Consider the following 17,358-nt stretch of genomic DNA (forward strand, 5'->3'; position numbering starts at 1 on the left):
TCTGAAAATACACATCTGTCACCTAGCTCAAGATAATGCCAGAAGTGTATGATATTATATAATACATGTATATTATATATGTGTGTGTATATGTATATATGTATGTATGTATATATATATATATATATATCCCCTACAAATAAAGCTATGTTGTATTTTACTGAAGGAGTAAGCATTAAAATGCAGAATAAAGATAATACCAAGAATATTTACTATTTATTGTAAATGGAGTGGGGAAAAATAATTTGTTGCTTGGCAGGAGTGGGTAAAGAATTCATTTGACTGAAAAATAATGACTAGATCACAATTCAGGAATTGAGTCCCAGTTGTACCACCAGCTAGCCATGTGACAGTAGCCAAGTTATTTATTAGCCTGTTTCTCATCTTTACAGAGAGGATAACAGTACTATTCCTCATGGTCATTATATTTAAATGAGGTAATCTATGTGAAGTGCTCGGCACAGAGTGCCTTAAGTTTCTGTTGCTGTTACTGCTTCTGCTACCAGAACAGCTCATCTGGCCTTTTAAACAATGACTTAAATGAAAAATTCACTTCTATGACCTTCCCGAAAGATACTACATATATCTATGATCAAAACAAAAATTTCTGTATATATATATATATATATATATATATATATATATATATGCACACACACATACACACACTAGAACAAAACATGTTTGCTTTACAACATGGTTTCTACCAGATAACTGTCATTTTGGGTAGTTTTGTTCTAAGATATTCTGTAGGAAGTGACAGGATCTTCCATCTCTTGAGTCACTGAAGCCTGGGTAACCATGTGTCAGCAAAATACCATTTCTCTACTCAGCCAGCAACATTCAGTGAGTCATGGGGGCCTCCAGTGTCTTGCTGCGTGATAAAATTCAGCTGGGCCTTTTGTGCCTTCTTATAGATGTGTGCAGGCTGGTCCTCCATTGATTCCACTCCTCCTCTCCTCGTCCTATCATTTCCATATCCTGCCACACCACAGGTTTACCAGAAGATGTATTAGCTAAAGCCAGTTTCTGCTTGCCTGAACTCAAAATGTTGCCAGCTTATTATAAACTGTACTGTCAGAAATGTAGAGGTTTATGTAAGAACATTTTAGCCAACTTCCATGTCTTTAGTAACTGTTACTAAATTAGCACCTTAGTATGAACAGCTATCATTTCTTAAGTGCTTTTCATGCTTCCCTACCCCTGTGCTGAGCACAAGTATCAACTCCCAGATTTTTGTGGCTTGCCTTTTCATATCATTTTTGCCTTCTGAAATATCACCATGTCAGAGTGTTCTCTGGTTACCCCATCTGAAATAGTTTCCTTTCCTCCTTTCTAGCCCTCTAGCCTGCTCTGTTTTCCTTGACATTACATTATTTACTTGTTTATTATTTATCTCCCCCATTAAATCCTGAGCTCATGAAGGAAGAAATTCTTACTCATTTCCAATTCCTAGTATGTGGAACAATGTCTGGTACATTGAATGTGCTCACTTATTTGAAAAGAGAAGGAGCGAGGGAAGATAAGAGGGGGGAATCTCTCAACCATCCTGTCTGTGATGTAGGCTATTAGTATTTCCATGCCATAGATGAGAAAGCGAAGATCAACATACTTTGAACCACTTGCCCAAGGCTACACAGCTAGTACACAGCCAAGACAGGGTTTAACACAGATCGCTCAAACCCAGAGCACTTAAAACTCACTACTGAAAGACATTTATCTTTTTTAAATTTTTTATTTCTTTTTGAGATGGAGTTTTGTTCTTATCGTCCAGGCTGAAATGCAGTGGCACAATCTCGGCCCACTGCAACCTCCACCTCCTGGGTTCAAGCAATTCTCCTTCCTCAGCCTCCCAGGTAGTTGGGATTACAGGCGCCCACCACCACACCTGGCTAATTTTTGGTATTTTTAGTAGAGACAGGGTTTCACCATGTTGGCCAGGCTGGTCTCAAGCTCCTGACCTTGGCGGATCCTACTGCCTTGGCCTCCCAAAGTGCTGGGATTACAGGTCTGAGCCACCACGCACAGCCTAATTTTTTAAGTTACACAAACTTTATAATTTGACATTTTCCTCCATGACGTTTTATTTTTTAATGGCAAGTTGACTGCCCTTTAATTTTCAGTTATTCAACAAATGTTTATTGACTGCTTACTAAATAGCAGAGCGCACTCCACTAAGTTCTAGAGGTGACACGAAGAGGTCTGTTCTCTCTAGCTGGGGAGAAGCTTTCACTCAAGAAGAGATTAGCAAGGCAGCATATTGCTAAAAGCCAAATGAATCACAGGTGGCAAGGAGTGGCATCATCACATGGTAGACATCAGGCATGGCCTTAAATGACAGGGAGTATTAAGAGGTGAGAGCATTCCAGTGAGGAGAGCTGAATGAGACATTCACTGTAGATTTTGTTTTTAATAAAGCCTAGCCTGATGCCCAGCTCACTTGCACTTATTGAAATATTTAACAGAAATTCTTCTTCATTGGTGCAGTCACATTAGCATTATTCCTATTACTTAATCTGATATAGTAAGCAATTTAAGGTGAGTTTGTCTTGGATCCCTTCCAAGTAGAGTTGCTTTCAGAGACACTTCAGGAGCCTCATCAGCATTTGTAACATGGTCCTGTGGCATAAGCTTCCAGAAGATTAATAGAAAAGCCCTATTCCAGTTAAGTTTTTTCTCATCTTTTAAATTATTTGTGTTTATCAGTTCTGGAAATTTGTTCTTGGCAATATTGGTCTCATGAACAACCTCAAAATGTTGGAGTTGGATGGATTTATAATGCTTGCCTTATATGGGTTTTGATTGAAACATTTAAAATGTATTGTTTTGAAAGGGAAAACAATTGAATGTGATCACTTATTTGAAACCTGTGTTTATGAGAAATTACCTTTAAAACTTTAAAAATCCAAGTAAGCTTTATGAGATGTTTTGTTTGTTCTCAAATTGTATTGAATAGCCAGCTTTACGGTACAAATGTACAAATGCTGTTTGCTTTTTTTTTCATTCTTGTAAAGCACTTGAAAATGCTTTACATTTCAGAGTTTTTTTATTATCTGTCTTATAACATAAGGAATTTTATAAATGTTTCATTCTTGACTAAAATTTGAGTTAATTTAATATGAAAATAAGATAATCTTTTGTATTATTCATGCATTTGTAGCAATGCTATTAGTCTATAATTTTTTCAAGAATAGTAACATAAGTAACTCAGTAACTGTGGGGCCAACTGACCCAAATTTTTTGTAACATAAAATGAATTTTAAGTTTGGGGAAATTCATAAAATACTAGTATTTAAAAGGAGTCAGTTGCTAAGTTGTGGTTGTTATTGTCATTACATCTGGGGCAATAGTGCCATCTGCAGTTCTCAGCCTGGTATTGCTGTTAGAGAAGATTGGTTTATGGTTTATGTTGTAATCTACAAATGCAATATGAAAAAACTAAAATTTTCTTTTCAAATGAAAGATTTACATTGAACCTTCTCATCTTTATTTATTAATTTTAAAATTTGTATAACATTTGATAATATTTTAAGAGAAAACTCTGTAAATGTTATAAAATGTGAAATTGTCAAATATAACTTGAAGCAGGAGATCCTAATTTTTATATTATAACATCAACAGTAACTAATAAAATACTTTTTTAAATTTTTCATCACAAAAGGAAAATGGTTTTCTATACTTTGAGTTAGTATTGATTGTTGTGGTCTATAATGACTTGGCTTTCTAATTTTATTATTTTTTATTTTACTATGAAGTATATATCCCTTCTGTTAACATCTGGCAAACAACATATGGAAGTCATTTTATTTACCAATAATGTGTTTACTAAAAAATCATCGAGTGCTAATGGTTATGTTTCCTTCATGTTTACCATGTAAATGTTTTAAAACATCTTATAATACTAATTCTTCCAGTAACTTTGTTACTTGTCTTTAATTTTACTTCATGGCTAATAAATACAAGATACTATGTGTGTGTTAGGCATTTATGTAACACATATAAACAATAACTCATTAAATTACATTTTCCCAATCTTAAAATTGGCTCAAAATTGTTAAATGACAAATTGACTTGAATAACCTAAGAAACTGAATTTAAAACAATGTAGTATATTGATATTTTCATATTGACAAATATTTTCATATTGACATTAAAGTTGGATTACACGGAATAGTACCCATTATGACTTTCCTCTGCTATATTAACATTATTTTACATATAATTAATTAAAAATGTATCTCCTTATATGGGATGTGTTAATATTGATGTGTTTTTTTCTTCTACTTCCCAAAATGACAGGGTTATACTCAAGACAGATATTTGTGGACACTGACATTAGAATTTTGAATAAGAAGCAATTTGAAACATTTTTATGTCTGTTTTCATACAGGATAGAGCTGAGGTATTATTAAGCCAAAAATGTAAATCTCCCATGAATCTTTCAAATTGTAATTTAAATATCATCCTCTTACAACCAGTAAAATTATTCCCACATTGAAACACAAAAGCTGTGTTGGTGTATTTTCGTATTGTAAGTAAGGCAAACTGGCTTTCTCCTGTCTGCTCTGTCACTTTGTTAGTTCTGAAATGATCTTTAAAGAAGTACAAAGATAATGTCCTATTTTTCTGTAATCTTTCTCCTTCTTTCCTTTATAATTTTTCCAATGCTATTTTGTTAAGCATGCTGGTTTTGACAAGCCTCTATGATAACACTTTTATTTGTATCCGGAGCTGGTTGTATGTCCAAATTTAAAGCTGCAAACACTGCAAGCTTTAGACATCAAGTACTGTTTGTGAGGTCACCTCTCACATTTAATACTAATGATGTCCTTTGCATTCCAAATAGAGAATATGTTTAGAGAAAAAGTTCAAGAGGTCCAACATTTCATTCATATGAGGCATGATCCTGAAGTCAGAAATAATGTCTTTTGGTTGGGAATTAGTGACTGTGAAATAATCCTAGTGAAATTAACTTAACACCTGTACAAACAAATATTTTCATATTGACATTAAAGTTGGATTACACAGAATAGTACCCATTATGACTTTCCTCTGCTATATTAACATTATTATAATTAATTAAAAATGTATTTGCTTGTATGGGATGTGTTAATATTAATAAATTAGCTGGGCAGAGAACTTTCTCTCATTTCACGTGCTGAATTAGTACATTGCATAATTAAAATCTAGAGGAGCTTTCATTGTATAAAGCATGTGGGACTATTTACTCTTACGTGGCACTTGGACAGTGCTTGCTTTTATTATGTGGGAAGATATATTTTTCCAAAGATGGGAGTATTGGCTGTGGTAGCTGCTACTTCCAAGCATTCCATTCTCATGTGATTTCTCACAAGAGAAAAGACTGGTTTCAGCTGTCAGGGACACATCTTCATAAAAGCCATCTTTCTCATAAATGGACTGGAGCTTACATAACACTGTATAATTATAAATTGTTATTGATCAAAAATTGAGACAAAGATTTTGTCAGATAATATTTTTGTTGAATATATGAAACCAAATTTCCTTTAATACTCTTTATATTCATCTATATAGCAACATTTAACCTTTTCAGAATAAAGCTGCTATAAAAATTAGTTTGCAAAATAGTCCACCTTCATATCAAACCAGTTATTACTATTATTAAGTAAATGTGACTATTATCCATGAGCCCTAAATCCCAAAATTTTTAAGTGTCTTAGCTAAGTATACAGTCGCTCCTAATTCAATTGTGTATTCATGTCAGCCTAAAATGAATTCAAAGAGCAAGGGTGTGAGTCATTATGTTACATTTTTTTCTACCCAGCTAGCATGTGAAAAAACTGAAATATAAAAATAAGAAAATGCAAAAATATGAAATTACACATGCACAATGGCTATTTATTAAAGTAATACCTATGAAAGCAAAAGAGTAGAAACAACTAACCATCTACAGGGCATTAGTGGAAAAAAGTGTCATTAAACTATAAAATAAAATACTATGTAATTATAAAACAGAATATAGAACTCTCTTAGCTGCTATGGAGTGAGATTGAAGAAATATTAAGTGAAAAATGTAATATACATAGCAGTATACAGTATGCTAATTTTATGTAAGCAAGAAAAGAATATGTATATTTATATTTTCAAAAGTAAACAATGGAGGGGTAAACACAAACTTAGTAAAAACAATTACCTCTAGATCGAAGTGAGAACTAGGAACATTCTAGACTTCTGAATGTTTTAAATTTTGACCCTAGAATCATGTAAATATTTTTTGCAACTAAAAAATTATTATTAATCACAAAGCAAAACCTAAAAAAGTTTTTCAATGAACTGAAACAAATAAACCTAATTGTATATCAAATTCATAGCATAAGTATGCAGAGAATTATTTTATGATTTAGAGCATAGTATTTTGGCATTTTAGCAGTGGAATAGATCCTAAAATCAGAGACTATAACAGAAGTTTAAACTGTGGTTAATATACCTTGTTATTAATAGTAATATTTTTCCTGTTATTTTGAAATTAATGCACATATTAAGAAAAACAAATACTTTTGGTCATTTCATTAGGGCCTAAGATTTTTACAGTAAGAGAAAAGATAAACAAATATCAAATAAAACACTTTTATAATCCTAAAAACTTTAATTTGGTTGGTAATATCAGCATGAACTCATGCTAACTAAATACCCCTAGTACCCAGATTGTTGTCTATAAATATCATTTACCATTATAAAGAGCCTGGTTTCTTTGGAGAAATGGCTATTTTCAGCTCTGGGACAGAAACCGTTCAAGATGATCCTACAACTCTTATTAAGCCATAACTACAGGGGATTATATTGAAAGGATATAGGAACCAACTTCAAGAGGATCCCACTACCCAAAAATGAAGCTTTTGAAGCATCAAAATAAGAAAATGACTACCATGGACTGCAGTACATTAAATAAACAAATATTCATGAATTCATGAAATTCATCTTTTGTCACCTTTGGACCAAAATTGATAAATAAAGAGAAAGAATCAAACATTTATTGTGACTTTCCTATGTAGGCTGTATTTCACAGTCACTGAATATGCAGTGAGGAAATGTTCTTTATTATAGAAGAATCAGAGCTAATAAATGCAGGAAGAATGATAGAATATCACCATTTTACAACCTCTAATGAAATAATGACTCAAAGCAACAAACAATGTTGCTAATTTACTAAGTGAAAGGTTGATGGAGAACTTTCTAAGGGGCCAGACTGACTCACCTTGTCCCCACTGATCAATCTTAACCACTAAAAGTAGGAAACGTGCATCCTGATATGATGTAATAGGAATTACACAGCATCATCTCTGATGTATTCTTGACCAAAAGAAATTGAACCTTAATGTAATTAAGCCTTTAGGTTTTACTAGTGGTTTACACAAAACATGGGAAATAGAGGAACATGTTAAATAACATCATGAGGATAAAATCAGCCAGATCCAGAATGTAGAAATTTTACAAGATACGTGCTTCAGATTCTTTAATAAGTAAGTGGCACTGACAGGGAAAGACAGTGGACTGAAAGTGGTAAAAAGAGACTTAAAGTACTTATCAACCCATTCCAATGTGTGGACCTTGTTTGGATCCTATTTCAAACAAACCAACTGTAAAAAGACTTTTTTACAATCAGTGAAAATTAAATATGGACTATGTAATCAAATTAAGGAATTATTGATAATATTTTAGTTGTGAAAATTATAGTTAAATTATTCTTTTTAAGTTCTTATCTGTTGGAGATGCCTACTAAACTATTTAGGGATAAAATGGTCTGATGCCTGGGATTTACTTTTAAATATTTCAGATCTACTCAAAAAAACTGAGATGTAGATATAGATAGATTAAATAAGAATAACAGAAATTTAATGGTTATAGAAGCTGAGCATTGGGTACAGGTAGATTGACTGTGCCCTTATTCCTTTTATATGTATTTCCATGATAAAATGTTAAAATAGAAGTTTAAGAAAAAGCCTTCCCACCAGATTAGCTGAGATCATTGTAGCAGTGCCTTCTTAGCAGTGTTTTATGTTTTGAGTATGAGTCTTAGTTCATAGAAGTGTTATATTTATGGACCTCAGAAACAAAAGAGTTTCTTGTTGTAGCTTACATCCTTTTATCCAATTAAATTTCATAAGTAGTAAAATTTCTTCATAGAAAGAAAGAACATTACTTAGGTATAGTGTTACTAGCAAGCTCACACCAAAATACCCTGACATTATACCCTCTTTTTCAGACCAAGCCACCCTGGTAGAACAAGTAAAAAGAGTAAAAGAAATTGAAGCTATTGAAAGTGATTCTTTTGTTCAGCAGACATTCAGATCAAGTAAAGAAGTCAAAAAGGTAAGTCTTTATCCACACATTGTAAGTAAATCTTTGGAATCTAACTGAAGAGATGCTTTGTTAATGGAAACATAATATGTGTTTCTTCTAATAGATGAAGTAGGCCAAGAGAGTGTCAGCCATGTAGCTAAGAGAGAGGAAACTCATGAGAATCAACTTAAGTCACTTTAATACAAGTTAAACTTGCTTAAAAAAAAAATACTATAAAATGTGTTTGATGTCCTTTTTATTTTTAAATTCACCAAGAAGACAAAGCAATATGTCAACATGGTAGTTCTATAACAGTAATACACATTTCCTAACATATATGATATTCTTTTCAAATGTATACATCTACTTTTTGAATTGATGTTGCTAGAGAAAAGTTACAAAGAGCTTTAATAATAAAAACTAATATCCATATTATCACATATATCTTCATTCTTTGCCCAGATGGTTATCACTTATTTGGCTCTGGTAGAGGAGCTTTGATTGATATTTTATATCCATTGAATATTTCAGATATTCTTTTTTTTTCTTACTCTGAATACCTTCTGCATACAGGTATTCTTTCATTCATTAGTAGGACTGCTTTTAGGAATTAGGTTTCCATAGAAAACCTAATTGAAGTAAGAAAAGGCATTCGAGGAAATACACGTATTCTTTAATAGCATTCATACAACAAAAACATGGTTGAAATTAACACTCTAAAATATTCTACATCCATAAATTGTATTAATGGCTGTATAATATCCTGCTGATATCTCCTAATGGTTATTTTTCCTCTAATATTAAATAAGTAGTTGTAACTTCAGAGATTTTACATACATGTTTATTATCTTCTTAAAATTTTAAAATGAATTACTTGGTAAAGGTTAACATTGTTTAATATGTATTTCCAAGTAACCTCCTGAAAATAGTCAACCAATTCAAAAGTCCCGCCCAAAAGTTCAAGGAGATAATCTGACTCCCACAGATATCTTGGTTAACACCAAATCCTATCAAGTTTGTCATGTTTACTGACCTAACAGGTAAAAATTGGCCTGTTTCCATTAGCACTTAGTCAGATGAAAGTCTTTTCAATTACCATATACTTTTTAAATAATTTATTCAGGAGAGATGTATTGAGCATATGCCAGGCATAGGGCTAGATAGCCCTGGATAATCTGTGGGACTTGCATTGCCGTTTTGTTGATTTCCTTTGAACTTTTGGTAGTTTGCCACCACAACTCCTTAAAAAAATGGAGCTGTGAAATGGACATTCATAAGTTGCCCATTTTATTTAATATTATTCTTACATATTATAAGGCTATTCATGTATCCTAATGGAATTACTATACTTCATTTTGAAACTTTTTTCCCTCATATTGGTTTTCTGAAGTGTAACCTGACCTCCCCCTTCTTATTGGACTCTCTTATGATAAACTAGCATTTTCATTCTGTGGAAATGCTTATTCCTCCATAGTCGATACACTGGGTTTTAACTAAACAACTTTTTCTTGCTTGATGTACTAATTGTTAATTTTCCCCCCTTAAACTTATTTTCAATTCAGTGCCTCCAAGAAAGCATGCATTGAAAGGTAGGAAGTGGTGCCAACAGGAGAACATGCTAGGAAGCTTCAGAAGATAGCATTTATCTCAGTGAATATACAATAGTCCAAAGTCTTACTGGACTTTTATTAGTCACTACACTTCAAAAGGATCAGAAGACCAGTGATAGTCTAACAATGAATAAATTCACACTTGACTGAAATACAAAACAAAGGGACAGTTTATTACTTTAGAAAGTGATATCCCTTCCCTAGATTCTAAAATATCTGTATCTGCGATATAAGGGAAGGATTTGGGTTGCCCAAGAAGCTGAATTATTTATGAGAAGATTACTTAGCAAAAGGAGGTAAATTATCTTGTGGACTCTTTTATTCAGATCATAGAGAGATATGATGGACTATTCCTGATGCATAGCAAGGATTCACTCTCTTGAGGACTGAATTACCTATGACCCTAGTTTCAACATATTTTCCTCCTGGGCAGTTTTGTACACTTTGATATAAGTTTGTATCTTTAAAAAAGGCTTTTCTATGCTGGCCGCCCCTTCAGTTGGTACAAGCTTTGTTTAGCTGTATTAATTCCACTAATTAAGCTAGGGAGCTTTTACCAGAAAAGTGACTATTACAAGTGACATGCTAGACACTGTGTCTCCTGCAACACATATTGATTTAACTAGTTTAACTCTCTGAAATCATATTTCTCTTGTCTGAGTAAATAGGGAATCTGATAGTCCCTGATATGTCATTAACTTGAGGAACCAAGATGCAGCTTGTTTTCAAACTTAGTATCAGTTATTCAACCCTAATATTGTTGTATCTGGCAGATACCCACCTATGTAGAAAAGATGGGTAAATAACCCTATGCAGCATGGTCTTTTGGCCCACTTAGTTGATTTTAGAACTAATTTTTACAAAGTAAACCACCAGGTGGCAGCACTACTCAACGCCAGACGTTTCACAGTGGCCATTTTGAGATTTTGTTTTATAGTCAAGGGAAAATTTTCTCTTACAGTTTTTCTCACTTAAATAAAGAAGCAATTAGTGGTTCTCTCTACAAACTATTTAATTGCCCATTATTAAATAAATAACTTCCATCAGGGCACGGTGGCTCAGGCCTGTAATCCCAGCATTTTGGGAGACCAAGGTGGGTGGGTGGATCATGAGGTTGGGTGATTGAGACCATTCTGGCCAACATGGTGAAACCCCATCTCTACTAAAACTACAAAAATGTGCTAGACATGGCGGCACATGCCTATAGTTCCAGCTACTTGGGAGGCTGAGGCAGGAGAATTGCTTGAATCAACTTGGGAGGCAGAGATTGCAATGAGCCAAGATCACGCCACTGCACTCCAGCCTGACGACAGAGCTAGACTCCATCTTAGATAGATAGATAGATAGATAGACAGACAGACAGACTTTCATATTCTGATCTAACCTCTGAGAGCTTCACCTTCTATTACGTGTAAGTACCTCTCAAAGAAATCATCAATGTACTATGTAGGTAAAAACAAAATGAGATTGCTTCATTTATATGGTAGAATCTTATCTCTGCTACCTGCAGAGGTGGTATCCACATCTTTGATTACTAGAATAATAGTACTACACATCTTTTTAAGGCAGTTTAACATGGATAGCATCTCATAGCTAAGCCCTATCACGCCATGACTAAGATACACAGAATGATATGCTCTTATAGTTTCCGTAAAGCAGTATAGACTAAGAAAAATCAATGTCCTAAACCTCTTGGATTAGCATATTTTCCACTTTCCCCTATGCAGAATATTGGGCCTTTTAAATGTCCTTAGTTGTATAAAGGGTCAATATAACATCACTTAGGTCCACAAGCCTTCTAGGCCCAGTGTGTTGGAGACATACAAATGTTTGAGACCTGGTGAAAAAAATTACTGGCTCCTAAATATAAGAATAAAGCTTCCAAAACAAATTGAATAAATATTTGTTAAAGTAAATATTATCATTAACATTGACATCAGTTGTTAGGTTTCGTATTCATAAGCATCTTAACATTTGAAAACAATTTGTAGAATACATTTCTCTTTCTAAAAATTCCTAAATGTACATGACTGTCCAGATATCTGGCCCTTTTGTCCACAAGGGAATAAATCTCTCCTATGAATGCCGATCAGCTTCCATTAAAATAAAAATTTTAAACTGGTATATTTTAATGTAATAAAATACATGCCTTAAAAAAAAGAAATGGATCTTGATATCATCATCCCCAAAAGAGCTCAGAACTTGTCTCCTCTCAACTCTCCACAGCCGCCATCCAAATCCAAATCATCATCTCATTCTTTAACTTTTATAGTAGCCGTCTGGTTGTTCTTCCTGTTTTTCCTTTTGCATTTCTCTAGCCCAGGACCTATGCAGCAGCCAAAACAATATTTTTCAAGAATTAAGTAGACTTTCACTACTGACCATCTGACCATTACAGAATAACTGTACCAAATTTGACCTCGCACTATAAACAGCTATAGAACTTGACAAGATATGTGAGGCATTGTTTTTAGGAATGTGACAATAGGCAGCCCAGGAGTGTGATCCTTTAGAGAAGGGAAATAAAAGGTGTGCCCCACATTTACCAGACTTTCTGCCTGAGGGCATTTTCCTGTTGTGGTGCTTGGAAGTGACACCCATGCAGAGTGGTGGTGTGGCTGAATTAAGGAAGAAATTCCCCAAGTTCTGGGCTGCAGTATCTTGCTGTCCCTTTTGCTTACCATACACCAGCCCCTCTGGCCTTTTCTCTGATCTTCAAAGACACCAAGCTCTTCTCTCTCAGAATCTTTGTCATTTCCCTCTGGCCAGAAAACTGTTCTCCCTCTTCACATACCTGACTCCTTCCTAAGTCTTCAGGTCTTCAATTTCACCTCCTAGAGAAGCCATTCCTACCCACTCAATCTAAAGTAGATGTTTTTCCCTTCCTGATCCCCATCATTCTTTGTCACCACCTTGTATATTCCTTTATAACACATACTACAATTTGTGATTATGTATTATTTTGCAATTTATTTATAATCTGTCAACTCCATTGGCAACATGTAATCACCACTTGAGACAGGGACCGTATCTGTTTTATTCTGCCTGCACACCCAGTGCTTAGCAATTAGTAGTGCTCAATAAATACTGGTTAAATAAATGGATTTCCAACTCCAAAACAAATTAAGAACAGTTTAATTCATGCATATTTTATTCTCTCTATATTTTTCCCAGTGACATCATTTTGGGCTTTGTTCAGAGAAGTGAAATGTTCAGAAGTAGATAAGTTAAAAGAAATGGAAATTGAAAAACAACAGGTGTGGAACGAATAGGTATTTTAAAAAGCTACATAACAGAATTAATCTCTTATTCTTATTTTTATTTAAGTTTACTTTTAAATTTCAGCTTCTCATCTAATCCATTTCATATTATCCCTATAACCTTGCTGCTAATCAGTCACTCCCTGGCCTTCTTTCTCAGGGAAGAATATATTGAATTTAGCTGAATAAGCACTAGCCTTCTGGCTCCTTCAAGGAAGAAACGATGATTCATTAGTTGTATCCCCAACACTTGGTACAGTGCATGGCACATGGGGAATACTCAGTAAAGGTGGAATGAATTGGGAGTCTATGGATTGCATGATGATACAAGAAATCCTAGAATTTCATTTTATGCCAAAGATATCATACCTTTTCTTTTTCAAACTTTTGTATATATTTTTTAATGTTTTAAGTAGCTCCAAGACAACCTTTGAGTTCATCAACTGATGAAGGGATAAATAAAATGTGGTAGATCCATACAATGAAACATTATTTAGCAATAAAGAATAATGAAGTACTGATACATGCTGCAACATGGATGAACCTTAAAAACATGATGCAGCTGGGCACAGTGGCTCACACCTGTAATCCCAGCACTTTGGGAGGCTGAGGCAGGTAGATCACTTGCACTCAGGAGTTCAAGACCAGCCTGGCCAACATGGTTAAGACCCCGTTTCTACTAAAATTACAAAAACTAGCCTCGCGTGATGGCATGCACCTGTAATTCCAGCTATTCGGGAGTCTGAGGCAGGAGAATCACTTGAACTTGGGGGGTAGAGGTTGCAGTGAACCAAGATTACACCACTGTACTCCAGCCTTGGCGACAGAGCAAGACTCATCTCAAAAAAAAAAAAAAAAAAAAAAAAAAGATGCTAAATGAAAGAACCAATGAAAGTCTACATATTATATGATTCCTTTTATGTGAAATGTCCAGAAAAGGTAAATCCATAGAGAAATGTGATTAATTGTTGCCTATGATGGAAAGGTTGGAAGAAATGGGTACTGATTACTAATGTTAGGAAGTTTTGTGGGGGATGATGAAAATGTTCTAAAGTTGATTCTGGTAATTGCACAACTCCATGGATATGCTAAAATCCATTGAATTATGTACTTTAAAGGGGTAAATTATATGGTATATGAATTCTATTTGTCAATAAGGTTATTTTTTTAAAGATAACCTTTGAATTTACTTTTCATACCTAAAGAGGCCAACTCAGTGCTAGAAGAGATTTGTTTCAAGCTTGTTTTGATTGATAGAATTTAGATATATTAAATATATGTATATTTCAATAGTATAGGCACATAAGTACCAATTTCTTAAGAAAAATATGCTCATCATAAGAAATGTTGAATATTTTCTCAGCATTTTTGTGTTTGTTACTCCTAAAACAAATACAGTATAGTTTTTTCTATATTCTATTTCTGTGTATAACTCTATTCCTAAAAATAGTCATTCCTAAAACAAACAAATACAAAAATAAAATAACTGTTTCTAAAACAAACAAATACAAAAAGTAGGGCCTTTTTGGAGATGAATATCATCTCAAAGGGGACTAGTTGAACAGTTGTTATTCAAAATCAGAAATATTATTGAAGTGACACTCTAATTGTGTATAGTGTTGAATAACATGTGTTGTTTCTTTCAGTCATTGGAACCTAATGAAGTGAAACAGGCAACTTCAACGTCAGGACCAGCATCAGCAGTTGTTGAACCACCCAGTACTGAAAAAGAAATAGATCCTAGCAGTATCCCTACTGCTATCAAGTACCAAGATGACAATTCCCTGGCCCATCCAAATGTAAGATCCTTAAACTTTAAGAATGTCAGTTGAAGTCGAGTTAACTGAAATTAATTCAAACTGTTATCCTTTTGTGCTGAGACGAAGAAGACCATTGGAGGAAACAGGTTCATATTCCCTTGCCAAAAATAGACATCTGGCCCCCAGGCCTTTAGGACTGTTATCTATATTGAAAACAGTAGGGTCCAACTCATGTTGCCCAGCTTGTCGAATTATTCTGTCTATGGTTAAGAAAAATAGAAAAAGAGAAGGTTTTTTTTTTTTTTTTTTTTTTTTTTTTTTTTTTCTGAATTGATCAGCACCATGAGAAGTGTTTGTTTAAAAATCTAGCACTAAAAGTTCTATGTCTAACTTTGCTATCTTCTATGAAATGGTGTAATTCCTCTGTGTTTTGGAAAAGTTGTAGGAAATAAACTTCACAAATGTAAGATACAAAATTATTAACCAATGATGTTGATAAAAGTAGCTCTTTTACTCCAAGAATCCAGATAGATAGTCATCATTTAAGAGGTCATCAAGAGTTAAACAGTGTCCAAATCTTGCGTTGAGAGATACATTCTACAAAGATGATTTCTGTCATATTTGGTCAAATTCAAGTTATTGGGAGACAGTAACATTTTTCCTTTTTCTTTTTTTATTTCAGTTATTTATTGAGAAAGCTGATGCTGAGGAAAGATGGTTCAAGAGGTTAATTGCTCTCCGACAAGAAAGACTAATGGGCAGTCCTGTGGCCTAAGTTACATATATATATAAAACTAGATTGGATTTAGCAGTAACATTGGAAATTTAGGTTTTTAAATCCCAATATTAACTTTTTATTCTTAAAAATAATTTTGCTGATTATATATAAAGGTAGTCTCATTTCATTTGTCTCTCATGCAGGCTTGAATATTTGTTGATTTGAATTAAATCAAACATTGTGAAGATTAAAACATAAAATTTAAGATTGCATGAAAATGTTATAAACTAATCATAAATAGGTCAGTGTTAAAATGAATGATACATAGTAGTGTTTCTTAGTACAATTCAAAAAAGTCAAGATGTTATTTAAAGACACAATTTTGATTAATTATGCATATATTAAATTACATCCTATAAATAGGAGATTTCATCTTCCATCTGGTATTCAGCCATTTTTAAATATTTTATTTCACCTTATTGCAAATTTTTAGGCACAATAAAAAGCACCCTAAACAATGTAAGCAGAATGTGTATGTTAACATGTTTATTAAAAAAAATTTTGAAACTCTAATAAACTGATGATTTTGCTTAGAGATCAGCTTCTACTAGATGCTCCTTTGCAGCATGTTAGCAATCTCAACTCATTGTCTTAGAAATCACATGTTCATGCTAGACCTAACTAGTTGACCAGATATCCATGACTGAGAAATCATTTCTGAGAAAACTGATAAGGGCTCTCACTTCAGTCTTACTTAACCCACTGCTATTCCCTGTGGAGAAAGCCAACTAATTGTTTTGATAAGGTTATCTGCCAGTGTAGAATACCTTTCTCTAGTAGCTGAATGACAATCAACTATGCATTCCATACTGAACATGCCAGAGATAAGGACTTTTAGGCCTTGCTTTACAAAACTGGTTTTTAACAGCTGACATGAATAATTCCCATTTCTATATTCTTCTCTCGTCCAATCATGCTAATTTAGTTTCTATGAAGACTGTAGCTCAGAAAAAAAGTTAAGCACAAAAAGTCTTCAGGGTAGGACTGCCAACATATAGGACATTTTAAAGCCATCTTTACATTTCTGGGATTATTAAAATTCAAATCTCTGTTGAAAATGAAAAATATAAAACTTACAGTCAATTGCAAATGGTATGGAAAATAAGTGATGGTTAAATATTTGTTTTACTACAAACATGCTTTCCCATTCTAAATAGAGGCTAGTTTTCTTTTTTCCTGAGCTGTAAATAAAAGTGCCCCAAATGTGAGGTTTGTGTGGTTTTTAATATAGATGTATACAGTTTTAGACTTAAGGGGGTTACAGTTTATAAAATGTTTTCTATTTCATACTTCATATAACTTATAAACTATGGAAGTACCTTATTAGAAAGTATATTTTAGTGGTCTGGGCAAGAATATGGGTTGTCATTTGGGCCATTAATGATTCTCCAGAGAAGCTGGGCTAGGCACTTTTCTCAATATGCATGATATTCCTTATCTATAAAAGTTTGAAAATCTGGTCTCCTTCAATTATATTTAATATCAGTGTTCCTCTGTGGCAAGTACCCCAAATACAGAAGCTTGAACTGTGACAGAATTGTATTTTAAAGCTAAATTTTTCATGGAGGATAGAAAATCAAAATTCTTAAATGAACTAAACTAGGGTCACTACAGGAACTCAGTGACTACTT

At 33.6% G+C, this 17,358-nt stretch overlaps 1 protein-coding gene across 1 annotated transcript in view; it reads left to right on the plus strand.

Annotated features, from left to right (window-relative positions):
• RSRC1 (arginine and serine rich coiled-coil 1) overlaps window positions 1–16,935 on the plus strand; it is a 400,525-nt gene extending 383,590 nt beyond the window's left edge. Inside the window, exons 9-11 of the mRNA XM_074405388.1 lie at window positions 8,243–8,349; window positions 14,836–14,988; window positions 15,632–16,935. Coding sequence (XP_074261489.1) covers window positions 8,243–8,349; window positions 14,836–14,988; window positions 15,632–15,724 — 353 coding nt within the window. The 3' untranslated portion in view covers window positions 15,725–16,935. The remainder of the gene's footprint in view (window positions 1–8,242; window positions 8,350–14,835; window positions 14,989–15,631) is intronic.
• The last annotated feature ends 423 nt before the right edge of the window (window positions 16,936–17,358 follow it).

Source organism: Saimiri boliviensis, chromosome 9 (genome assembly GCF_048565385.1).
Source record: "Saimiri boliviensis isolate mSaiBol1 chromosome 9, mSaiBol1.pri, whole genome shotgun sequence".
In the NCBI taxonomy this organism is placed as follows: domain Eukaryota; kingdom Metazoa; phylum Chordata; class Mammalia; order Primates; family Cebidae; genus Saimiri; species Saimiri boliviensis.